Raw genomic sequence first — 25,704 nt, 5'->3', positions numbered from 1 at the left:
AAAACCTGGGGTCCTTGTTTCTCACATCTCTGCCCCAACTACCACAGCGCATTTCCTTCTGCTTTCTCCAGCAGACATGAGCTCGCCCTCCTGCACCGCCTGACCACCAGATCAATGCCAATGCCATGACTTCAGCACTTGCACCCACTTTATAAGCACTGGACAGCTGCTGCAATGCTTGCAACACTCATGATGTCACTGTTGGGTTTCAGCCAGTGGTCTATTTTATGATTAGAGATTTTGTTTTTCACTGGAACAACTTCAAGGCTTTTTCATTGCTAGCTCATGTTTATTCCTTGTACCAGGGAAGTGCAGAATGTGAGAAAATGGGTGAGTGGAAGAAACAGACCAGTCCGTGGCAGAGACTGACAACAGTGCCGGTCTAACCAATCCTCAACAAATCTAATCTCACAAAAACTCAGAAGCTTGTTGGGAATTTCTTTTTCTGGATATGGGAAAACACCAAATGAGTGTTTCTAAGTGAGAGGGCTGGGGCTCTCCTCCCCGTCGGCAGCATGCGCCAATCATGCCTTCCCCCACCCCAGCCTCTTCCGTGGGGCTATGTGCATCCCGAGGGGCAGAACGGAGCAGCTCCTAACACAATAAACATTACTCTGTCTGGGTTAGTTTTTACATTTCTGTGTTTTATTTCTTGTTTTGTTTGAAATGACCTGTACCACAAGAATACAATTTATTTAACAGGTTTTTTTTCTTTTTTCTTTTTTTTTTTTTTAAGGAGCAGATAATAGTTAAGTAGATACTGTTTATTTCACTGACTGTCTATAACTCCCTGCATCATTCTCACAGCCTCTGTCTCTCTGGCTTCTCCACATAACCCAGCCACAAGAACAACAGAGTGGCCTTTGGCCATATGATTGATTATAGCTTGTGGACACAAAGTGGAAGCTCTTTTTCTCAGCTCCGATAGGTAATAAAAGCTCAACAAGTTACATTCTAGGGTCTTTCTCAATGACTTTCCCCTCTAATAGCTGCTTACATGTTTCTGGTGCAGCATGTTGTATTTTATATATTTGCAATAGCTTAAAAAAAAAAAAAAAAGATGACTTAGCTTACAAAGAGAAAAATAATGCCCCCTTAGCATGAGCAATACTGCAAGGTTCTGATTGTTGTGGGGGAGTTTCACAGTTTTGCTGCAAGGTGTAATGCCCAAGTTTCCCCAGAAACCTAATTCTGTGTGGTATTTTACCTTTTCTTTTAATTGATCCCCATGAAATCTGTTTTGCATTACAGACCAGACATCGCTGTTCCCAGAGAAGAATGTGCCCAGAACAGAAGAGCTGGTCACTTGGGAAGAACTGCCTTTTGTAGTAGCTGACAGGTATGTGGTTTCTGTTATCCGCACATGCAAATCAGGGGCGGAGCTGCTTTTACCACAGTTGCTGGACATGGGCTTCATGCTTATTCACTGTCACTGATACACTTACCTCTACAGCTTTGTTTTTCTGTAAGTAAGTGATAGAGCCTGTTTGTGCCCCAAAGCTCAAGCTCCATTATCTTTTCCCCCATGTAGAAAGACAGCTGTGTGGCTCTGACTCTGTGACTCGTATCTTACAAATGAACGGCATAAAGCACGCTGACCCAGAACCCATTTCCTAGTTCATGTCTCAACTTCCATATCTCCAGACCTTTTTGTAAGAGACTGTGAGCATTCAAAGACCTAAGCGGTTGCTGAAGCCCCAGTTCCTACTTCAAAGCGCACTGAGAGGACTACACTAAGATGTTACCCTTCTCTGCAAGGCCAGCTCACTGCATAGCTGGACATGCCCCTCAGGTGTGGCAGTGTGATAGTACTAATGATCCACAGCAAATGAGAATAACTGGGAAAAGATTCCTGGTCTGAAGGGCCCAAGAGACCTGACCTGGTTCCCAATATAAGATGGTACAAGCCTTTTACGGGTTAAATCTAGGCAGGTGTTTCTGTCCCAGTTCCTGGGAAGAGTTTGCATTCCTTGCTTAAAGAGATTAATATATGCTAATTACTGTCTGGTTCAGTTCCCATCCTATTTCAGAAGCAATGCAAACATTTCCAGGCATATTATCTTCAAGCAATGAGGGATATCGAGATGGGCTCCAAGGTTATGCAGCTGTAATGGCGAAAGAAGGTCCTGGAAAAAAAATGCATTTGGTATCTTGATATTGTTCTGCCAAGGCAGGAGTTGCCTCCATACCATAGCCCTACTCTAAATAGCCAGCAGTCTCTGCGGGCTAGACACTAGCTCAGCAGCTCTCCATAATCATGTTCTGTAGATAGTTCTCCCTCCCTGTTCTGGAAAGCAGGCCCGAGCCCAAATACAACAAAGCTGGAGGAGCCTTTTTTTTTCTTTTGTAAGTAAGTGACCTTTCCAGCCAGCGTCCAACAGAGTAAGAATTGCTTCTTAGGATCTTTTCAGCCCATTTTGGGACAGCTACCTTTTCACAGCAGGTCAGGAGACAATGTGCTGTGGCTGAGCTGGGTGGGAGTCAGCAGGGAAGCAACAGTGATCAAGTGAGTCAAACTTACAGGCGATAGCGCAACCCAGCGCATTCGTGAAAGCATTTATGCCACAGCCAGAAAGAGTTGCCAGGGTGCAGCACATGGCAAGCTGGCTCTATAGCGGTGGCGTGCATTTCACTTTGGTCCCTCTCAGTCACAGATGGGTACAGGGATCATGAGCACAACCAAAAGCTTCTCATTTTCTCCCCAGCTGCCTCGGGGAGGGAGCTGGGGAGAGAAGCACAAGTATCTGTTCAAAGCACAAGGCCACTGTGTAATCGCTACCGCTGTGAGCACCCAAGCAGTCCCAGCTCCCACGTGCCTTCCGCCCCTTAGGTCTCTGTTGGTTTACTAGTGTACCTGAAGCAAGACTGAATTCCTTTATCAAGTGAGTACAAAATGAGTGACAGTAGCTATGACTGTGTAGTGTTGGACAAACTCAAAAGGAGACGGAACTGAACTAACTCAAGTACCAGGAGTGGGCTGGCTACAAGAGCTGCGAGGCCAGCATGAGTTAGCGCACCCAGTCTCTGAGCTAGCCTGGGCGCTGCTCTGCAGCACTGACAGCCCCGCTGAGACACATTCTGCTCCAGCAGAAAACAAGCACCCAGTGTCTCCCTGATCGCATGCCCCAACGCTGCTTTGGAAGGCTTCCTGCTGGGGGCAAGTTACTGCTCTGCCACACCACCCTTCTCCTGGGCTATCCAGGGAGGGATGGAGGCTTGAGGGGAACAGAGGCAGTGCAGCTAGTGGTGTCTCAAATGCAGATCAGAAGCTTTTTCTCACCTCTACTGCCACGCCGCTGACCACAAAACAGACAATACATTCAGGTTTCATCAGCTTGGGCTGGCTCTAAACTAAGTGACCTAGAAAATAAAATCTCAGAGAATGCCAACAGCCAGTTTTGTCAGTCACCCACATTCCCCTCTGGCTACTGGGAATGCAGCAGTTGTGGCTTACGCAGCAGATCTAAACCAGGGCGTGGAGACAGCAGGAACCTGGTTACATGAGAAGGAGTAAATGAACATTCCCCCACTTTTTCTCCCACCACCTCAAGGTCAGGTATTTGCTTTCCCATCAGTGAGAGAACCTCTTACCAGGCCCAGGTATAATCTATGCTAGCTCTTTTGCTGCTGTTGAGGATAATGGGATGAGGCAGGGGAAGACAGTAGTTGAGATATCGGGGGTTTCACGCCACCCTCTAATTTATTTCCCTAGGCTGCCACAAAAAAGCAATCTCTTGGGCTCAAGAGCTGCCTCCTCCGAAAAGCAGTGCCCTTGATTCCTAACTAGCATTTGGCAATAAGCCTAAGTCTCTGTGGAGGCAAAGAGCTATCACTTTAATGAAGTCTAGGAAAGCCCTGGTTTGGGGTGTATTTATAGTTGGGCAGTAACCATGCAGACAAAGCCTTGTGTTCTCTGCCACAAGGAACAAGTGGGGAATGGCACTCAGCTGAGCTGAAGAGGCAGGTTTGATACACTACGGGGTGAAAAGTGTGGAAGAATTGTAGTTAGCACCACATAGGAGAGGATGCAGAGATTATCAAGTCAACCCAGCACTGAAGCATAACATCGGGCTCTTTTTTTTCTTGCCATCTGGGCAAGGAGACTTGCATTCTCTCAGGTCATACATCCTACCTCTTCAGGGGCCTGTGGGGATTGTACATGGGAGGGACTAGCCAGGCGTAATGACACACTGTACAAGGTCGCAGAGTATCTTACACAGTTAGGAGCATCTTTCCCGGTAAGAAGTGGGGCCTGTATGTACAAGTGTTAGCTGTCGCTAGAGGAGCCTCGGAGGCAGCTGTTTTGATCAGGAGAGGTCCAGCAGCACTCTTCTCCAAAGGAGCATCTGCTCTATGGTTAGAGCCAGAAAGGTGACAAAAAGAAGGACCCTGGCTGCTTCCCTTTCTATCTGACCCCTCACAACACCAGCAGATAAAGTTTATATTGACTCTATTCTTCCTCTCTTCCTGCTTCTGTCCCCACGCCCCCTCCAGCGCTGGCAGAGGGAGCTGGGGAGCAGGTGGCCTGGACAGCGCCGAGAGCATCACTGCTCAGAGGGGCTGAGCCCCGATGACCGCCTCAACAAGTGCAAGAGCATATTCTGGTATTTCCCACAGAGAAAACAAACGAAAAAAAGAGAAACAGGTGACTGATTAAAAGAGTTTCCCCCCTCCTGTACATGAGATTCTGCAGTCACGCCGACAGATAGACATTAAATAATTCTTCCATAATAAATGATTGGAGATAAAAGCCGGCGGTGGCTGCTGCTGCTGTTTGGATTGCTCCGTTGTCTGCATCTTTGTTTCTAGTTTGTTCCCCGGCCACTGTTGGCTGGCGCTGGGGCTGTCAGACCTTTGCCTCTAGCATTTCTAGGAAGAGTTTATGCATGGGAACCTTGCCCTGCAGTTTGATGCTGTAGAAGTGCTGCACAGCTTTGGCGGCCGTCTGCCGCAGGAGGGGCAAGGTCAGGAGCAGCTTGCCTGCTCGCCGGGGCTCCTCGTTGCGCTGACTCAGCTCGTAGTCCTGCAGGGCTTCGTGGAGAAGGTCCTGGAGTTTCTGCACTGCATCCATGTCCTCTATGTGCATGGAGTCTGGGGGGAGGGAGAAAAGACAGCAAACAGACAAATCAGACATGAGGAAGGAAATCCTTTATGGTCCTGAAGCTAAAGATGCTTTCTTTCCTTTTCTTGTTTTTAATTTTTCTTTTTTTTTTTTGGGGGGGGTGAGGGCTGGGGTGGGGTGTTGTTTTGTTTTGTTTCTTAAGGGGAAAAGAACCACCTTGCTGGCAGGTGTTGGTGCTGCTGCTGTGAAGTTCAGCATCAGCCCAGCGAGTTGGCCCTAGCAGCGCAGGGATGGGAAGCTTGCCGGGGTAGGTGACGCGTTGCGCCCCATGTGCTGCCCATTTCAGCCACCCCAAGGCTGTGCAGGGCATCAGCCGGGGGCCTTTGTGACTTGCACATTCACTTGCCCTCCATGCTCCTTATGGGGAGAGTCACCCTGCAAGGGGCAGCAGCTGCTGTGCTGCCGCTTGGGAGCAATCTCATTAAGAATAATTAACACTGCTATAGCGCTTCATCTGTCTAAACTGCCTAATTGCCATGCAGCTGCTCAGGGTGTCAGCAAGACAGAAAAGCCCCAGTAAGTCACAACCAGTGTGCCCAGGGGTGTTGCCAGCCCCACCTTTGTGCACATGCCCCTGTTCTCAGAGACTGCCAGCAGCTGCTCAGGGAGCTTTCTGCTTCAGTAAAGGAAACCCGCATCTCCTGCAAGGCCTCTTCCCTTAGGCTGCCAGTTAGATTTGTACAAGCTGCCGGAGGGGCTAGCAGGGTTTGCGAGGCTAGCAAGCTCCTTGGTGTGTCTCTAAGGCAAACGTAGCTGGTAGTGACCCAGTCCAGGGTCAAGCTGGGGAACCTGAGTTGAACACAGGCTGCTAAACTTGTGGGTAAGTCATGGTCACAGAGGGCAGCACCATAGAGCAGAGAGGTTAGATTAATGAAGCTAACCAGGCACAGCCTCACTGAAGGTTTTTCTCCTGTTCCTCTTGCTGATGCTTCTTTCTTACAACCCTGACAGAGCTGGAGACATTGTTCCCTTGTCTTCATTGTTCAGAGACTTTTAATCAATACTGAACCCATTGATAAAGATTCCTGCCACAGGGCAATGAATCCAGAAGCAGCAGCAAAGGGACGCTACGGCAAGCACACGTGCACACATGTAGTTGCAGCATCTGCCACTGCAGCTGGGCTTTGCAGTGTGGCAGTGCTCTGGCTCAGCCCACACACATACAACACAAATGTGAGGACATGGGCTCCTCAGAGTGACAGCAGTGAAGGGGAGGAAAGCTGGCTGAAGTGCCAAAATCTCTCTAGAAATATGTGTCATCTCTATGGAGAGTGCAACACAAATTAGAGACTCTGAATTCCGTAAGATACATGTACCGTAAATGCTATTTATGATGCACGATTTATAAAGTATTACAACAGTTGGGAAAATATCATGTCTAGCAAGAAAGCTGTTTAAGAAGCTGTTTAGAAGGAATGCACTAATTAGAGGATATTAAAGGGTTGTATTTCCAAGAAGCCTACTGAGGAAGGATTGTTCTTGCTGCATTTGCTTTTTGTATCCAAGACACCAGGCAAAGAAGCTCAGAGAAGGGCTGGTAGGTCATCACAGTGACCTGAGCCAGCCACAGAGGTTGATTCTGGAAAGTTGGGAGGGAGAAGCATGTTGCCAAATCAGTCTGGCAACTTCTCCCAGCCAGGTAGCACCCCTGGAAAATTTCCATGCACCATCCAGGAGAAGTGAGTGGGATAGGTTTCCTGCCAAGTTGCAGAGGTCATTTTGGAGACTGGAAGCATGAAGAGCCGGAGCTTGGAGAGAAAGGTCCTGCAGCCTTTCTGTTTAATGTCCTTCTAGGGGCACAAGGGGGGACAAGTAATCGCAGCCCATCACAGTTTGCAGATCCTGGTGGGTGCTAGAAGCACCAGGCAATGAGCCATGCTTCAGGTCAAAGTGGGTGCTCTGGTTTTGGGTACTGATGCTGCTGTACAGTAGACAGAATGCCAAAGCTGTGCCCTTCTGCCACCTGACTTGTGTAAGGTGACGAGACTTTAACAGCACTAAATAACTAGATGTATACAGGGAGAGGAATCGGGGAAATAAAGATCAACGCCTGCCCCACCCCCCCACTCTTTGCTGAAAGAAGCTCAAAATTGGCAGCTGACTGCGAAAAATAAAATAACATTGCAGGATTAATTTCCTTGCAATCCATCAGTGAGCTGGTGTCGATGGCATTGATAAACTGTTAATTACAAAATCAATAGCTATGAATTTTTACAGCTGTCAGAGCACTGAGGTGGAGGGAGGCTGCCTGACCATGTCCCTGAGGGTCAGCTGGCCTAGAAGTCAGGCTTCATGTCAGGAGCCCTTCTCCAGCACTGCTGGTATGGGGTACAGCGCAGGTGTGAGAATGGACAAGGCCCACTGCCTCCTACCTAACTCTTTCCTTGCAGCTTTTGACACGAGCAGGAGGAGCAGGGTCCTCACAGGACCCATTAGCTACACATCCCCTTGCTAGATCCAGACCTTGTTAACTCCATCTCAGCACTAAAATACATGGGGGAAAAAAAGGGGAAATAAGGTTTGGCCAGTCTGGGATGTCCTTAACTGAACATGTGCTGAATGCTAACCTGGAGCACTCTTCAACACACAGGTTGATCAATTTGTATTCCTGAGGAGAGAGGACCTAGGAATGCCTAAGAAGGGACGGCTGGCTCTGAAGAGTAACAAGTTAAGTCTACACCACCCCTACTCTGTCAAAGAATGGGTGAGCATATTGTTGGGACCTGCCTGCTGCTCTGGACATTAAGAATTCATTTCTCGGCTCTCTAAAATGCACTTACTAAAGACAGAGTTCGCTTGAATAATCTTTGCCGGTCCCAGCAGGTGTGTCCTTGGTGCGTTACACTGAGGACTCAGAGGTCAGCCACAGCTCTGGCAAGGTCAGCCTATTGTCAGCTTCTCCTCTAGTGAAGAGTGAGTGAGCCCCCACTTCTGTTTTCATTTGTTTTAATTCCTAGAAACAAAGGGTCAATATACACAGGGCTGCATGGAAGAAAGGAAAGTCCCTAGATGCTGGGTTGCATGAGCAATTATACCCAGCATGGATAGGGGAAATTCAGGAATTTATTTATATGGGAAGCAAGGCAGAAAGCAGGTCTACGCAGCACAGGTGCTCATCTAAGCGCTCAGCTTTAAGCCTTGTCTCTGACCCAAGGGAGCTGAGGCCTGGCCCAGAGGTAGTCTGCATTCCTACCATTTTAGGACTCAGCTGTTTGCATGCAAGCACATACATGCAGGCTCTGCAAGTTTACTCCATGTCAAAAATACACTAAGAAAAATAACTTCTATTAAAAGAATGTGAAGGTTGAAAGTGAAGGTTACATTAGAAAAACACACTTGCCCTATTCTAGCTTCTTTATGTGTGTGTTGTGAGAGGCTTTAATTACATGAAAAATGAGCTCTCATGCTTTACTTTCATATGTTTCAATATGAATAACAAAGCAGGATTTTTGTGGATTATCCTCCTACATAGCTGTACTTCTAGCTGCACTAGGAGAAACCAGTGAAGTCAGAATGGCTTTTCCCATCCAGCTGGGACCATGTTTTGGCCTGTGCTTCCTGACCCTCACCTTGGTTTCTTTACTCCATGGCGCTGGAAGCAGAACCCCAAAGCAGCTGGTGAGTGTTGGTTGTTCTGCTCTGTCTTTGCTCAGTGTTTCTGCACTCCTGATACAGACTGTCCCATAAGGGACTACCCTGGGCTTAGTCCTGACAGCACAACTGAGCAACATCAGCAGAGCGCTTCTGTTGCACCGTGAGGAACTTGACAGCACCAAGGCTCAGGTCCTGCACTGTTGCTGCTCATAGCATGGGCCAGATAAATGTGCCGCTGTGGCACTTGTCACCCTGTCACAACCACTACCTTGGCACTTCAGCCTCTCTGAGGACCCTTTCTCCCTGTTTAATCCTGTGACCTTCCTGGTAGACAGGAGGCAGGTTCTTTAACAAGAGTTGATTACATTGCCAAAAGCCACCGTCCCACAATTGAGAGAGGCCAGCTTTGGCCATCTGCCCATCCTGGTTCAGTGGCAAAGTGAAGGCAGCAATTAGAGCTAAAAAAGCAATATATGAGAAATTGAAAAAGGGAACTAGATAGCAATTTATATGAATCAGAAGTTATGAAGTGTAGAAAATCGATAAGGGAAGTGAAGGACACAGGAGGAAAATCCATGGCTGGAAGGGCTAAGGACAATAAAAAAGTTTTATAAATATTTAAGAAATAGAAGAAAAATGACCATTTGTAGGGGCATGTCTTTTCACCTGGAGATGATTAAACTATTAATAGCAGTGCAGAGGAGACAAAAGTCCTCAGTGAGTATTTCTATCCTGTTTAGAAAGAAGAAGCATTATGTACCTGTGTTATATGAAGATGATGAAGACTTCTTAGTCTGTTGTTTATGCAAGAAGACGTTAGACATCTGTTAGGGACAAACTTTACAGAAATCAGCAGAGCTGGATAACTTGGGTGTAAGAGTTCTAAAATTGCTGGCTGAGGCCCATCTAGGGCAGATTAATGATTAACAAGTCTTGGTATTTTTGAGAATTTCAAGATGACTGGAAAAGTTCTAATGATGCACATATTTTCCTAGGCCTTATCTGATAATTTCCATGCTAGCCTGACGTGAACCAGGGCAAAATAAAGGAAAAAAAAAAGTGTCATTCAATTAAGACTTATAGGATGGTATTACAACTACTGCCAGTCAACACGATACTTTGGAATAGAGGTCTTGCCAAACAAACCTGATTTCACTCTCTGATGAGATTACAAGTTTGGTTGATAAAGTTAACTGCATAGATATAATAGACTTGGGCTTTTATAAGGCACTTGGCTTAGCACCACAGGACATTCTCATTAAAAAATTAGCACTATGCAATATCAATAAAGCACACTTTCAGTTGATTAGTAACTGGCTAGATGACAGACCTCAAAGTAGCTATCTGTGGTGAATCATCCCTGAAGGAGGAGTTTTCTAGTGGAAATCCACAGGGATCAGTAAAAAACCAGATGCTACTCAACATTTTTATCAATGAGCTGTAAGTAATTTTTCTTTTTTTCTTTTAAATTGCTGCTGCTAAGAAGTATGGATGGCAAAGAGGAACAGAATAGTGTAAAATGGTGAGGACAGGGCAGTCTCACAGCATTCTGGACCACTTGCTTACACTTGAAGTAATATATCTATAGCCAAGGAATGCAACTATGGAACAGGAACTTTATCGTGTCAAGCTGTCAGGTGTAAAAAGACCTGGGGTCATAGGACACAGGTCAACAAAGACCAGTATCTGGAGGCTGAACTCAAGCAAACTGATGTTAAAGATATGGTGCCTTTTTTTTTTAAACTGAGAGAACGATTAATTATTAGAGTCAGCTACCACAAAAGAAGTAGATTCCCCCTCTTTTAATCCCTTCAGCTTCACACTGGGTGTCTTTCTGGAAGGTGGCTTTAGCCAAACACAGATATTGCACTCACTGCTGGGCTGCAAGGGTGAATTCTGTGACCTGCACGATGCAGTTCAGCAAGATCTGATGTGAGACAATGAGACTCAAGGGATGTAGAGGGAGCCCTCGTCACACAGTAGCTTTAGCAGCTTCCCTTTCCGAAGCGACTAGTGAGCAAATACGCGTCTGGCTTTTGTGCAACATCAGTGCAGCACACAGCACCTCTTGCATCTCCCACAGCCTGCTGGATTGAGGGCTCATCCTCTTCACAAGAAGAAACAGAACAGGCAACATCAGGCTTCTGCCAGCATGTCTTACTCGCTACCATCCAGATCCACACTGTCTCCCAATTAAAGGGGGATTCAATGTCTGTGGTCACTGAACAGCTCCAGGACAGGACCAGGCAGCCCCAACCCAACAGCTTTTTGTGGGATTTGAAATTCCATGTTTGCCGTAACTGCCCAACACTACTGAGGTGGATGCAGCCATGGTGCACCTCCCCTTTTCTGAACTCCAGGCACTGGAGTCAGCTTGCTAGTGGAGAAGGGCTTCACAGCCTTTCTTTTACTGTCAGAAACCAGCAGCCAGCCCACCCCTGCCTGGCTCCACTCCCTAATACAGGGCCAGAGCACAACTGGGCATCTAGCAGCAGCAAGCCTCACTTCTCCCTGCTCTCCAGCTTAGGTCCTGCTCTGTGGACAGAGAGGAGCTTTAAGGATGGTGCATGACGTTGCATGGCACAGGCAGAGCACAGTCTCAGGCAGTAGGCTCTAGTTTCCTCCCAGCCCAGAGTGGGCCTTGACTCCCTGATTGTGAGGCTGGCTGGGCCAGGGATGTACCTGAGTTGGCGAGGGCCAGAGCTTTGAGCGTGACAAACTCCTCCTTTTCCACCTTGAGCTTCTTGTAGCGGCGCACGAGTTGTAGGATGGCCAGGTAGAGCTCCAGCAGCCCCGTCAGACGAGAGTGCTCTTCATCCATGATGTAGTCCTCAGCATAGACAAGCTTGTCCTCATACGGCAGGGAGCGGTACACAATGCCCAGGATGAGGATTTCCATCCAGGCGCTCTGCAGGAGGCTCATCTGGTCCCCAAGCGAGAGGTTGGAGAACCCTGACAGGGCAAAAGACAAGCAGGGTCAAATGGGTGTGCAGCAAAGCCTCTAGGAGCCTGGGGTCCTTAGTTTCCCTGGGATCCACTGCAAACACTCTCCCCAATTAGCCTGCTGCTTTCAAAAAAAAAAAAAAAAAAAGCTTACTAAAGTGACCCTGTCTCTGTGGCAATCAGCACACGTGGACCTTACCCTTCTCTTTGCTCCCATGCCAACCCACAGCCTCAAACAGGAGTCCTGATGCTCTGACTGCATTTATGGCAACCCAACATTAATGACAACCTCTTTTCAATGATCTCTGTTTCTTCTATAGCAGCAACTGTTTTGTACCACGTTGTCCTGCTCGTTATTCCTCTGTAGTTTTGTACTGTAGCCTATTTAGTCTGCCCCAGCTGACCAAAGAGCAGAGAAGAGCTCCAGAAGGCAGAAAAGAGGGCTTCTGATTGGATGGGAGGGAATGACGCAGGCTTGAATTATAAGCATACCACAATCTCTCATTTTGGCCAACATGAGAAAAGGTCCTGCCACAACAGAGCACTGGAATGTATTCAAAAGCTGAACATGTTTGTGAACTGAATCCTCTTCTATTCCTCATCACTCCCTCAGCTCCACACCATCAGCTTTCTTAACCCCACAGCCAACAGCCCTACCCAGCATCAAAACCACTTTTATGGTGCCATACAAGTACTTAAATCACAGCCAAACCCAGGAGCAATGGAACCAGCACCCAGCAGTGAACAAAGTCATTCTCAAATACAGAAAGAGCAATCACCATCTGGAGATAGACCCCTCCTGACAGCCCCAGAGCCCACTTAAGACAGCGGAGAGGCTGAATCACAGAGGCACTGTCTGCCCCGAGGGGGAAAAAAAAGTGCACAGGAAGGAAAGCCGTGTCTGTTATGTCCTCTGTACCAGGTACCCTTGAAGGCCAAACCATGAAAGATCCTGGGAGACGGGCACTGTGCAACAACCATTACAGACAGGGATGCCGAGCACAGTGTGTTGGTCCCAATTGGGCTCCTGCCCACCACTGACAGGCAGGGACTGTGCTTGTTGGCAGGTCCTTGCATCTAAAGGTTCCCAGGGCTGTGAGAGAATGGGACACTCAGGCACCCCTCAGCTGGGGGGGCAATGCTCCACCAGACTCCTCTGCTAGTTTTCTCCCCAGATGCTTATTAAGCCTTGGGGCTCACCAAGAGGCCTGTGAGCTCTTTAGCCTCTGTCCAGGAGCCCCCCAGTCCCCCTGGCTGTGTGCTAAGCTCAGCAGGACTCCTTTATCCCACAGCCCTCCCTGCTCACAGTTCTTGGCCCCGCATCGGGGCCTAGGTAGCCAGCCACCATGATGATCATTTGATTTCTCTTGTTATCAAGTTGGCAATTAACAAAAGAGCTGATGATTGCTATATTGACTGACTGTGGGTTCTCTTTTTCTATCTGCACTATCTCAACTGGGGAAGAGAAGGCAGAAGGGTGGGTTAGTGGTATTTATTTATCACTACGCCATGTTTTGTGTTTGTGTTGCCAGGGGAAGCAAAGGGTGATAATGGCCTGGCAGCCCTTGGACATCCAATTTCCCTTATCAGGCCACTGAATAGAAAAGAGGCCTCAGGCCACATTAATTAACAGATACCAATCAGCTGTCACGTGTTGTGTGTGCAAGGTCTGAGGGGAGCAGTGGGTGGGAGGGAAGAATCAATAAACCATTGGGGAGGAGTGCCAGAGGGAACAGCTAAAGAGGAGTCCAGGCTACTGGAGAGAAGAGCTGCAAATACAGCTCCATGACTCTGAGACTGATTCCTGTACAGCACAGCCTGTGCTCCACGTAGCCCTGCACCTGGTGAATCCCACCCCTTGCTCAGGCTGTGAGTACTTCAGGGTGCCTCATCCTTTGCCTCACCCTTCTGCCCCTTACCTCCTGCAGTCAGTACTGTGCTGCTCCTGAAGGCAGCCCTCCTGACTGAGTCCAAGTGCAGGCTGATGCAGCTTGAAGGCTTGGGATCCTGTTTCCCCAGGTCTTCTGCTTGCTGCACAGGGAACTGATGAAATTAGCCCTGAGACAGGGGTAATGGTGCTATGCACAGCCACTGTCACAGTCTCCAGCCCCTGGAATCTCTCCTTTGGTCACCCCTCTCCTAGCTGTGGCCATGGAGAACAGCACAGCATTTAGGCTGCTGCCTTAAGTCCAGTTTCTGGATCAGTCATGTGGCCTCTTTGCATCTTCATTCCCCATCTGGATTACAAAAGGGTTTATGCCATCGCCTCACTGTGGTCTGCCAACAAAATTTGTTAAAGATTGAGAAACAGTCATGTAGTAGAGTGAGAGAGTTCAGGACAGACACGGCTCACACTTTTATGCTAGAGAATAAAGCAGAAAAAATGACTTAACCCTAGCAGTAGCCTGTACATCCAGCATCTCTGTTAATCGCTCTTTCCCAGTGGCAGTTATGGCAGGTGGGAATTGCACAGGAGAGACCATGCTTTACCCTGTGCCAAGGAGAACAGAAGAGCCAGCTGCAATTGCCCTACCCACCTGGGAAAGCCCCCTGCCAGAAGCACTCCAAGGTAGCGAACAACTCCAGTTCTGGCAGGTGGGCATCAGGGAGGGAGTGCTGCGGTGCCAAGCCTGGGCTTGAAACGTCTGACAGAATTGGGACCCTTTTCCTCCAGTGTCTACACACGTAGAATGCAAGGGCTGGAGGACTGTGCCTGTATCATTGCAGGCTGCACAGACAAGGGAAGATCACATAACCTGGGGTCTCCCATGCTATAAAACTTGAGATCAGGAAAGGTGAATGCTAATTTCACCTGGCCAAAAATCACAGGCTTGCTATTATAGGTTTACAACACTGGAGAACCTCTAGTTGTGAAATTCAACTGCCTCGCCATCTTACAGCTCCCAGGAATTGCTAGAATCCAGCCCTTTTGCATTCCTGAGCTGTTCAATGGCACAGCATCCAGAAGTACCCTTAGTGATCTGTTTCTTGCTGCTTTTCTCAGGTCTTATCCTGAAAGGTGCTGAATGCTCCACTACCATCCCTAGGCTCCCAGAAGAGGAGCCTCTGTCTCTAGCATGGAGCTGCATATGCGCATTTCCCTCCTTCCCAGATGCAGGTTGAGAAAAGCTGCTTTATTTGCAATAGCTGATGTGACATTCAGGGTTTTTATTTTTTGTGATTTTTTTTTTTTATTTCAGTGGTTTGGCAGTGGGAGCTCCCAGAATTAAAAAAAAAAAGTCACATAATTTGTGGCAAGTGGAGTTCATAATCTGTTAATTTATTATCATTTCTGTCATCCTGGAGGGCTATTAGCAGAGGTAATAAAGGGAGATGTAATTATAGGATCTGAGGCCACTCCAGACACAGCTGCTGTCACTCCACTTGCCATATTTCATTCTGTGCTAATACTATCGTCTTCCTAGTGAGAACAGCACAACAGCTATCCTGGGAGAGCCTTTGTCGTCACCCCTCAAGAGAAGTCTTGTCTCCCTGCATAAGGCACGCAGAAAAGGTAGATGTTGTTCAAAGACAATTAGCACAGGGGGGAGGGTGAGTAGTGGGGAGGGGGCCTCATACAGAAGGAGACAACTCCACAATGGCTAAGCGTGGCTTTTGAGCTAATGGCTAATAAGGCTATTGAGCTAATAACATTTGCTAAACACCATTAAATCATGCTTTCTTGTTATCACAGGAGAGTGTCTTTAAACTTAACTGATTTTATTTGCTAACACTGTGAAGTAGAAGTTTGTGCCAACACCTGGGATCCTGAAGGGTTGGTATGACTTCAACGTCACGCTGTTCTTTACCAATTCCAGTGGAAACACAAGGCAGGAATATGTGACTTTTGTTCCTTTCTCCATTCCTCTCTGTCCAAGAGTTCATGCACACAGGAAGCAATGTCCTGTTTTGCTCAAAATCCTTGGAAGGCAGAAATACAGGGCATGGATAATCTAGACACCTGGCAGCCTCCTGGCCCTGCCCTGCTCTGCCCCCTTGCTGCCTAACTCAGTATGTTTCATACTTGTTTCATAACTATAGGGTGTTTTGTTACATTTTTATGAATTGTCTTTTATTACGTTTGTTTCTTGGTACTGCTCCCTTGCGTAACAATCCCTGAGCTCTCTGCTGTACACACGGTCCTGTTATAATACTGCTCCGGCTCTGAGCTGTGTCAGGCTGATGGTTGTTAACATGTTGCAGGGCCTTTGATAGGAAAGGAAAATATGCAGAGAAAATTGAGATGATGGCAGGCATGTCCTGCCTGTCAGAAAGGAGAGGAAAAGCCCCTTTCACAGTGCAGGAATAATCTCTACTATACTCCTGTTCTGGGATAATATCACTATGGCAGGCTGGAAAACTCTGATGGAATGCTCTGCATCCCACGCTCATCCCACAGCCGCAAGCTAGGGAACTACAGCAGGGCACCCTGCGCGAACAGAAATAGCCAAGGTTAAAAGAACATAGAACAGCACCTCACTGGGCAGCTGTAGCAGCTAATTGCATTGCATTAAAACGATTCTTGTTAACACCCCAAGTACTGGGTTAGTAGAGCAATCCAGGCTGAGTTCCCTAATCACCACTGTAACCCCATTTGTGATGAATCAGCCCCAGAAAGATTCCAGCACTAGTGACGGGGGTAATCCCTGCAGGTACTGCAGATCTCGCGTAAGAAGGGCACCACTGAGATTAACCTCTACTCAGAAACACTGTCCTGAAAAAGTTTCTCCAGACTTCATAGTCCTGCCACATAACAGTCCATATTCCATATAGCCCAGGAAACCACTAACTCTTGAGTCACAGGAGAAATAACTCCCTCTGAAAAACGAGAAGCAGCCACCAAAAAGCCAAAAGAGGACCTACAATGAGAAGCAAAATACATGGGAGAACTAAACTGTCTGATCACTCGTGCTAAGATGCCTCACCAAACCAGGAAGAACTTAAAGCCAAGAAGCAAAGCCAGAGAACACAGACCCATGCAGTGGAAGACACAGACAACGTGCAATATGGGTTAAATCCTGTGATCCTATAGCTGAGCCTCAGATATTCTCCTGGCACAAGGAAGGGGGACAGAAGGCAGGAGATAGCTGTAGAGAGCTGTTGATAGCTATAGTGAGCTGTTCATAGTAAGCGTCTGAAGCAGTCTTTGGAAAGCAGCCACATAAACCCCAAGGACATGCCCTAAGTTCCCTGGCCAACCTTCTCCACAGCCAAATCCAACTACCTTTTTTTGGGGTGTGTGGGGAATTAGAGAGAGGGGGCATTTTCCCTTCCCAGTCCAAATCTTTGTCCCTAGAACCCCCTTGAGGGCCATCTCTGCTCCTTCAGCCTGGGTCCATCCTACTTGCAGGTGTGAGACACTTACCATGTCACTCAATCACACAGGCACCCTCATTGCCAATAAGGTGTCCTCATTATTTGTCAGCATAGAAGCCTGGAAATTCACTGACAGCAGTGAGTATGTACCACATCCCAATGAGACTTGTTCTGTGATGAATCCAGTATGACATAAGCTTTCCTGAGTCTGGGCAAGAATGCCCGCTACAGACAGGGTGGGTACCTGCCTTGTCATTAGCAGTAAAGTCCAGTCACTGCCATAACATTTATTCATACACACAACACACCTAGGTCATTTATTCCATATACACAACACACCTAGGTCATGTTGATGCAGTGCAAAATCACTGAAGTCCACTGTACCATCCCAAGGGCTGTTTCCCAAGATCTTTCACTGTGCCACTCAATGCCAGGTACAACTGAGAACTTTATCATATCATCTCAAAGCCTTCTGCATAATCCCAGGGTACGCACACATACAGTCATCAATTTATGCACCTACGCCATAAGCTATATTGGAGTTTGTTACCAGTGAGAACCTACCACAAGCGGTTTTCTGCGACAGTGATTTCCACCCATCACTATATGTAAAAATCCTGGTTGAAGACAAAACTGATAAGCACAATGATAAATAATAGCTCCCTTTGCTGTTCATGCTTACATCCTTGTAATTCCTCCTGTTTACCTGGGATGTGCTTTGCCCAGCCAATGATCACCACCAGTTCCCTGTCTGCCAGGTCACAGAGGGTTGTCAGGGCTTTGATGTCACTCTCTGGCATGGTTGGATCAGGCATGGCATAAATCTTCTCTGGCTCAGCCACCAGCAAGTGGGAGACGATCTTAGTCACTGCGCGTTTCAAAGGAGAAGTTGTTATTGTATCTCTCATGACATATAACAATAAAGAGTCATAACAGCCCTTTCTAGAAGGACCTTTCTGGGATAAGACATGACTATAGAGGCCATAGGACCTCAGAAATGGTTTTGGTCACAACAGGAGAAGACTACACTGCAGCTACACAAGCTGTAGTGATCTGCCTATGCAAAACCAGCTCTGTGCAGGGACGACAAAAGCAGGAAGCTACTGTAAGGTTGCCAGCCGTTGTCTCAGGTAGGCCCAACAAGGGGAGGAGGAGGCATGAATAATCAGTTGGTGGGATGTGGAAAAGTTGAGAGAACTATGGGTAGTATGGAAAAGAGAAATCAGCATGGGGCTAGTTTTGTTGACATAGCTTGGATACAGGAAAAGATCAGAATACCACTAAATTGATTTACATAATTTCCTAGGAAAGATCTAGTATTTAACCCTAGGTACAACGAATACAGCACCTGAGCTGTACCTTAGGCGTACCTATCTACCTCTGCACTATGATCATAAGAAAAAAAAAAATCTTAGCACTGGTGACTGAGACGGGAATCAGAAGTGGCAACTGCTCCATTGTATGTTTTGGGAGACCAATAAAAAGAAACATAGTGGTTGATCAGAGGACCACAATTCAAGACCAATACATACGTGGCTTTTTAGCTGGGGGAGGGATCTGTAGGCTTAGGTAAGTGCTGCTTTCAGAATCCAGTCTCCTCTTGTATTTCTGACGGCCTCCGCGGACTCGATCCAGACGAACACCTGCAGGTAAAACAAGATAAATCCTCATGATTCCTTAGTGCCACAGGGAACCTTGACATGCAGATGCTAAAATTTGCTAAGTAAGACATTCCCCACACTCCAGGGAGCTTCCTTCTCCCAAACACTTGAGATCTCAGCTGAACCCAGCAATCCCAATAATACCAGCTAGACTGCCTCCAGCTCTAACCATGCTGCTGTGAGCTTTACTTTTATTCAAAACATTAATGAAGACAGAAATTAACCCATTCAAACTCTTGAATCACCATCAATCTGATGGGCAAATGAAAAGCTTCAGACCTCAATGCCCTCTACATGATCTTGCTTTTAAAAAGAAAGACTTTAAATGTCCATCAAACCTGCAGTTATAAAAATAAGCTTTTAGATTGTTCTTAAAAATGAGAAGTTAAATGTTCTGTGACCTCTCACTGTTTATATTTGAAAAAAGTGACCTGTAGCAAATAGATTATGAACTATGAATTCAACATAGATGTTTCATCCTTGATCAAGTAAGGCATCTGTAATAAAAGTAGAACCCAGATAACTAGAAACAACCTCTACTACAATAAAGCAATGATAAAGCTGAAGTAGGGAGACACTGAAGAATTTGTTGCAGCTCTTTCAAAATACAGTGAATCAAACTGCAAATAGCACATTGAAAACAGTTCCCAGTGACTGGGAAACACCAGTGACTGTCACCATGCAAAAAACCATAGCAGCATCAATAGACCAGGAACAGCAGCTGAACTGTTGTATCAGTACAAAATACAATGTTAAAAATGAATCGTGAAAAAAGCCATAGATATTTGTCCAATTGTCAGTTACTTCTGGCCAGCCATATGGTCTCTGGTAATCAGTTCTTGTGAAATTGGGGTAATTCACACTTGCTGGGAGAAACAGCTATCGCAGAAAAAAAAATCTTTCATGGTAAATGTAGGAGCATTCAAATAGAATAACAATTTGAGTTTACACTATACAAGTAGTTCCTTAGAAACACACATGAGTTTATCTAGTCTGATCACAGGAACTAATTATGTGATACACTCACTAATCACATCGAGCCATTAATATTTTGCAATCAATCCACTGCATAAACACAAGCAGCTAAAAGCAAACACTCCAAATCAGTTTTGAAGTGATGCTTTTTGAACAACTTGTACACCTGAAAAAACCTGCAGTCTGCTGACAAATATTCTAGCCTAGAGAGAGGCACACGTCTGTCACTTACACTGTGCATTTCAATGCCACGTTTGCTTGCTATGCCATGGAAAAGAGAAAGCTTCTACTGTAATGCTCACACCAGCCCCGCTTGCACCACACATCTTGCCACAACATCTAGATCCTGATACTCTTCATGGCTGGAGCACCCTAACCAGCTTGACTGACAGACAGTACCAACAGCCCCACAACAGCAAGAATAACCAACACCAACCAGGCCAACAGCACTCAGTTATACAGTCTGACAGCAAAATCTCTCTTGCAGTAGCAACACCCACATGGAGGTCTAGGTGGCATTACCTGTAAGCCGCGGTGTCTGGGGACAGAGGCTCATAGGCATGACGTTATTAATGCTAAACAGCTGCTTCCTTTTAAGAGTCCTGCTGTTCCCATTGATCAGGAGAAGCAGGAATGAGCAGGCCTTGAGCTCTCCAGAGCAAAGGAACTGCTGCTGCAAGTGGCTGCTATGGGAGGATGGCAGACATTGGAAGATGGAGAGAAAGACATGAAGCCGAAGAGGTGAACTCAGATCAAACTGAGCAGTTTCCTTCTGCTGCCCCATTTTCTGTTTCTGACTCTGTGTGGAGAATTCATTGACATCCCTAAGCATAAGTACCACCTTTCTCCTCCGTTACATGGTAGTGTTTCTGAAAATGTTGCCCATTGCTTCTTTTACCTCCATTCCCAGCAGCAGGTAGCCTGTGGGCAAGGCTCCTTCCAAGGAGCCCCAAAATGTTCCAGAGGGTGATTTCAGAAAGGGCAGCCAGGGAATCCCAAACATGAGATTATCTAGGGAGATCCCTGAGGAACAGCCCTAATAAAGTTCTGGATGAAGGAGGAAACTTGCATTTCCATCCATGATTTCCTTCCCTCTATAAATGTGCCCTGGTTTCCTAAGAAAGAAGACCTCTGTTCCATGCTCTGCTGAATGAATGACACCTACCTATAACCCAGGAGAGGAGGGAGAGACACAAATTTCAGGAACTGCCAGTAAACCACATAACCTGGTGTGAAAATTAAAAGGGTCAGGAATACACTGTTCAAAGATTATGGAGGAATCCAGAACAGGCTGCAGGCCTGAATCACAGCTCCCCAGGACACTCGCAGAAGAAGGGTCACAGTGGGGTCCATTCCCTCACGCCAGTGGCCACGATGTCATTGGTGCAGGGAGACGCCGTTCTCAGCACAGGAGAAACCAACACACAGCCCTCCAGGATGCTTTTGCGATGCAGTTTGATAACCAGCGGGGAGGGGGGACTGGGAGGGGTAGGGAGGAAATGAGGGAAGGCGCTCGTTTCCTTCTCCCAAGGAGAAGCATGGCATCCTCCAGTGCTTGGCAGAGGGATGGCTGCACAGGTTGCAGCAGTATTAGGGACCCTCAATCAGATTATAAGGACACAAAGGACTTAAGTGCATTAAAAAAAGATAAGAGAGACGCAGAGAGATTTACCCTCCATCCCTCCTTCTCTCACTGAGCAGGTAGAGGTCTGTTTGCCCAAGGACTTTGGCTTGTTAATTTTGAACAAGTGTTTGTCCTCCTCTTGTTCCCCATCCTGTGTGACACTCCTTGAGGCAAATGTTTTCAATCAGCATTTGCAGAGCGGCTATTCTACCCTGTCATCATCGTTCCAGCTGCAGAGCCAGTGAATAGGCTGACCCCTACGTAGCGCATCCCAGCGCCAGTCACCGAGTGCAGCAACCTGCAGGTGCTACAGCAAACAAAAGCATTTCAACCCCTGAGTCCCTGACTGTGACACTCCAGACATAAGCATCATGGCAAAATCCCTTCCCCAAAGACCTGACAGCCTAATGGGTGATATCTATATGGCAGGAAAGGGCATGGCCAAAAATCAGGACCCGGTACTGAGCTGTGGTATTCAGGTGGCTTGTTAATGCCTGCTGTTCTACTTTGATTTCCTCGGTGGTCGACTTTAAGATAGGCAGGCTGGTTACAGTGCAGCTCTGGGAGGGACACTAAAGGACATTAAAATGGAGTGGGGAGGTGCAGTGGGTGAGCTCAGAGAAGCACCATGAAGGAAAGCACTCAACAGAGAAGAAATGGAGGGGGGTGTAAACTGAGGTATGAATGGAAGTGAGAGAGTATAAGGAGAAGGGAGATGAGAGAGAGAGAGAGAGGGCTGGAGCAAGGCTAGTGGTTCATACACTGTAATCCCTAGGGCAGATTTCACACCAAACATGCAGCCACCTGAGCTTTAACTGCAAGGTGCAGTGGCCACTTACAAGACGCAGCTGGTCTGAACTGAAGACTCTTACAAAGGATTTGGTGCCACAGCCTGACAACAAGGCAGCAGCAAGAGAAAGCAGTTGCCTTCGTCCTGCACAAGCCCATTTCTCACATGGATCCCAACTGGCCAGTTCCCAGGAGAGAAGGCACTCATCCTACAAAACTGTGACCACCATAGGCACTCCTGGACGCCCCTTCTTGACAGTATCAGCAAGGAGGGGCTGCTAGAGCAGCAAAGAAGGGAAGGCTTACATACACAATGTGAGATGCAACAGCATAGGGCAAAGTTTGGGAAGTACCACCCCTTGATAACCTACCATTCTGGCAGCTGCTTCTTCACAAATGAAGGCTAGCTGTGCTGGAAACATCCCCACTCCTCCCACTCCCCTGTGTTGCAAGGAAGTGCCGCCGTTCATTGAATCTTGTTATCTTTTGAGGCACCCTGCATAAGAGCCCTGCCACCCCGTCTGACCTAGGTGTGGAGCTGACCCCGGTGTCCGCCACAGGGACTGAGTCCCAGCTCACCGGCAGCACGCTCTCAGCTCCCCAGCCTGCCTGAGCCCCCTCGGACCTAGCAGCAAGGCGGACAGGGCCAGGACTTCTGCAGGACTTTTCGGCTCAGCATGCTGCCTGGGGTAGGGATGTCAGTTTTCCAAGCGTCCTGTGGGTGCCACTCGTGTTCCAAGCGCTCTTGCAGAGAAGTCTGTGCCAGCACCAAGCCTCTGCAGTGGGAGAGCTGATCTGCTGATCTGTTCAAGCTCCCTGCATTTCTCTGACATGCCCCTCGGAGAGACGTCTGCCCGACAACTTTGGGATCAGATGTCCCCTTGCTGACTTGATAACATCAGGCTTTGGGGTTTTTTTCTTAATGGAAGTAAAATAATTCCAGCTTTTTTTAAAAGCTGGACCCAGGCCGAGTCTGTCGGAAGTAAAAATAGCCGAGTATGCAGAGGCGACAGCACACAGTCCGGTTTAGTTTCTCTTTTATTTTCTACGGACTAAAAATACTCTTAAAAGCTCTGTGAAGCTAAGCTGTGGCCAGTGGGAAATGCAGTCTAGGCCCAATATCAGCTGTCGTGTCAAATTACTAGCCTCACCTCACTTTCCATCGAGTCCTATCACATGCCCATGAATTGATAGGAACAGAAAGATCTATCTTGCCAAAAGAGCTAACGGAGGAGCCAAGCTATAGGGTTTGCATGGCACAATATGCATCTAGACCAAGAAGGACACAACCAAAGGGAACACAGGGCAAGTGCTGGCCAGGGAGCAATGCCCGCAGGGCTGCTTTTGCTGAGCTTCCCAGATACACCAGCCAGGTCCTGTGCCCACTGCCCACCTAATCCTTGAGCTGCAGTGCCTGCACCAATGCAGCCTGCTTGCTCTCCCAGGGTCTGAGCTGGGATTGTACTCTACAGGTAACAGAGATGCCCCTGTACCCGGGAGCTGCAGTCTAAAGCACGTAGATTGGCACTGCCCAAGGAAGCTGGAAGGTGTAGGCTAAGAGCAGAGAAGAACGGAATGGAGAAGGGTTGTGCCGAAGGTGTTTCCTACAGAATTTCCCTCTTCCCTTTTGCTCTGAACTTCAGGAGAGACCATAGGATGTGGCGATGGGATGAGTGAGCCAGGAGGAGGCCTATCAAGGAAACGGAGAGCAGCGATGACCATAAAAGTTAGGTTTGCCAGAATGGGGAAAGAAGTAGACTATAGAGAAAGGCATCTCTTCTAACGAGAGTGGAGAGGCTGCAACCTGACTAGGCTCTCTTTTGTTACTCTCGATTCCAGCATGGGAAGGGGAAAAGACCCCTTTATACCATTAGGCTCTTACACCGCTGCAAAAAGAGGCCAGCCCCTAGAAAATCTCCTGGTAGATGACTGGTGCAATTACCCAACTCATTTGAAACACAGGAAAGTGACTTGAAGGTTGCAGGTCAGTATGGCCAGAAAAACCCAGCGACCAGCATGGCGCAGGTCAGCAAGCCTGAAAGCGACACTTGCAATGGGAACTAGCCTGGCGTGGGGGGCAGTGGAGTTGAAAAATCCATCTCCTGTGTTACAAGGGCCTACAGAGAGATTAGATCAGTTCAGGCAGGATGTTGCAGCCTGCTCCACCTTTGATGTTTTCAGGGATATGTTAGTGGGTAGGAAAGCTCCTTTGCTGTCTGTCTGGCTAAAGAGTCCCTGGACTCAGAGGAACAGGTTAGCCCTATGATGCCTGATGATACCCGGTACCAGAGGCTGTTAAATGCCTTGGAGCAGTGACACAAGGCGTCCTTGCTCCTCACACACAGAAACACAAGCAGCATGTCCCAGGTGGTTGGTCCAAAGCATACAGGATCTGGCGTAACCCACACAGCTTGCAAACCAACCCTTCTCCTCTGCCAGTGCCAGCTGCAAGGCTGCCAGCTCTGCAGAGGTGTCTCTGCAGCATTAGCCATTGTTGTCTCTCAAATGTACAGCTTCCTTCCTATGCTGAGCCCCTCTCACCTCGCCCCCCATTCACCCTGGAAAGTCAGGAATTAACAAGGGCTCCAAGGGCAGATGGGAAGAAAGAATACCTCAGTACCTTGTTCAGCTCTCTGTAATAACCCCCACACACTCACCCTGTGTTCATGGTCCATGCAAATATTCTCCTTTGATTGCTTCCCTTCCCAACCCTCTAAACAGTCTGAAGCAGGACAGCAGGTCTATTGGCTATGTCACCCATGGCAGCAATGCCTGCCTAGCAGCAGGCTGAGGGGCACTGTGTGAAAGGAACAGATGCAGGCACGTGCCTGCCAGGAAAAGACCAAGGATGCCTTTCACAAGAGGACTAAAAGTTGACAAAGCCCCAGCCCCACTGACTTTCCAAGAGGTAGTGCTCAGAGCTAAATCCTCAAAGGGGTGTTTGCTGCCTAGAGGAACCTGCAGCCCTGGGTGTGATTTAACTCACCTTACTTTAGAGTTTGATAGCTCCCTTCTGTGCATCTGGGCTCCCTTGACAGGCAACAGAGACAAGCAGGCACCTCCACATTCACCTCACCAGCCAGACACTTACCCGAGGAGGAGCGATGACAGATGCTTCTCCATTGACTACCAAGGGAACCCCTGCAGGGTCAAACCAATGCTTTCTCTAGCCCAGTTTTCTGTCTTAGTCTATTTACGTAGAGCATATGAGCCTTTTGGAACAGGTAGAGGAGCATAAGCATGGACCAAGAACCAAATTTTTAGATACATGACACAATGGAGAGACCCCCACCACTGCAGGGAGAGAGGCCTGCTTGTGACGGAGATCCACAGAGGTGAGGGAGTCAGACCCACCAACACAGCGTTGCGGCTGCTTTGGCAGCCTCTTAGAGCAACTCTGCTTGGGCTTTGCAGCCTTGAAGTCTCTCCTGAAGTCCTCACCTCAGCAGTGGCTTTTCCAACACTAAGGACTAGTATACACTTATTATTTAATTCTTAAATTAGAACAGCTGTGCCAGGCAATTCTGAGTAAAGACCCTCTCAGGATACCCTGCAGCCCATGGGCTGGCACAGTCTTTGAAGGTGAGTCAGGGGAAGGGATTGAAAATCGCGGCAAAGCTGAGTCACTGGTGAGCGCAGGTCACCAGAGCCTGTGAAAATGTTGATGCACATGCCTTAAA

At 47.7% G+C, this 25,704-nt stretch overlaps 1 protein-coding gene across 4 annotated transcripts in view; it reads right to left on the bottom strand.

Annotated features, from left to right (window-relative positions):
- Positions 1-623: 623 nt before the first annotated feature.
- ESRRB (estrogen related receptor beta) overlaps positions 624-25,704 on the bottom strand; it is a 148,258-nt gene continuing 123,177 nt past the window's right edge. For all 4 annotated transcript variants that reach the window (XM_009474487.2, XM_087747380.1, XM_087747379.1 and 1 more), the window contains 4 exons: positions 18,508-18,618; positions 17,682-17,843; positions 11,399-11,668; positions 624-5,091 (listed from right to left, as the gene is read on the bottom strand). In XM_009474487.2, coding sequence (XP_009472762.1) covers positions 4,847-5,091; positions 11,399-11,668; positions 17,682-17,843; positions 18,508-18,618 — 788 coding nt within the window. In that variant the 3' untranslated portion in view covers positions 624-4,846. The remainder of the gene's footprint in view (positions 5,092-11,398; positions 11,669-17,681; positions 17,844-18,507; positions 18,619-25,704) is intronic.

The sequence above is a fragment of the Nipponia nippon genome, unplaced genomic scaffold (genome assembly GCF_047370975.1).
Source record: "Nipponia nippon isolate SJK-2023a ecotype South Korea unplaced genomic scaffold, ASM4737097v1 scaffold_11, whole genome shotgun sequence".
In the NCBI taxonomy this organism is placed as follows: Eukaryota; Metazoa; Chordata; class Aves; order Pelecaniformes; family Threskiornithidae; genus Nipponia; species Nipponia nippon.
This window is presented reverse-complemented; position numbering and strand designations above follow the sequence as displayed.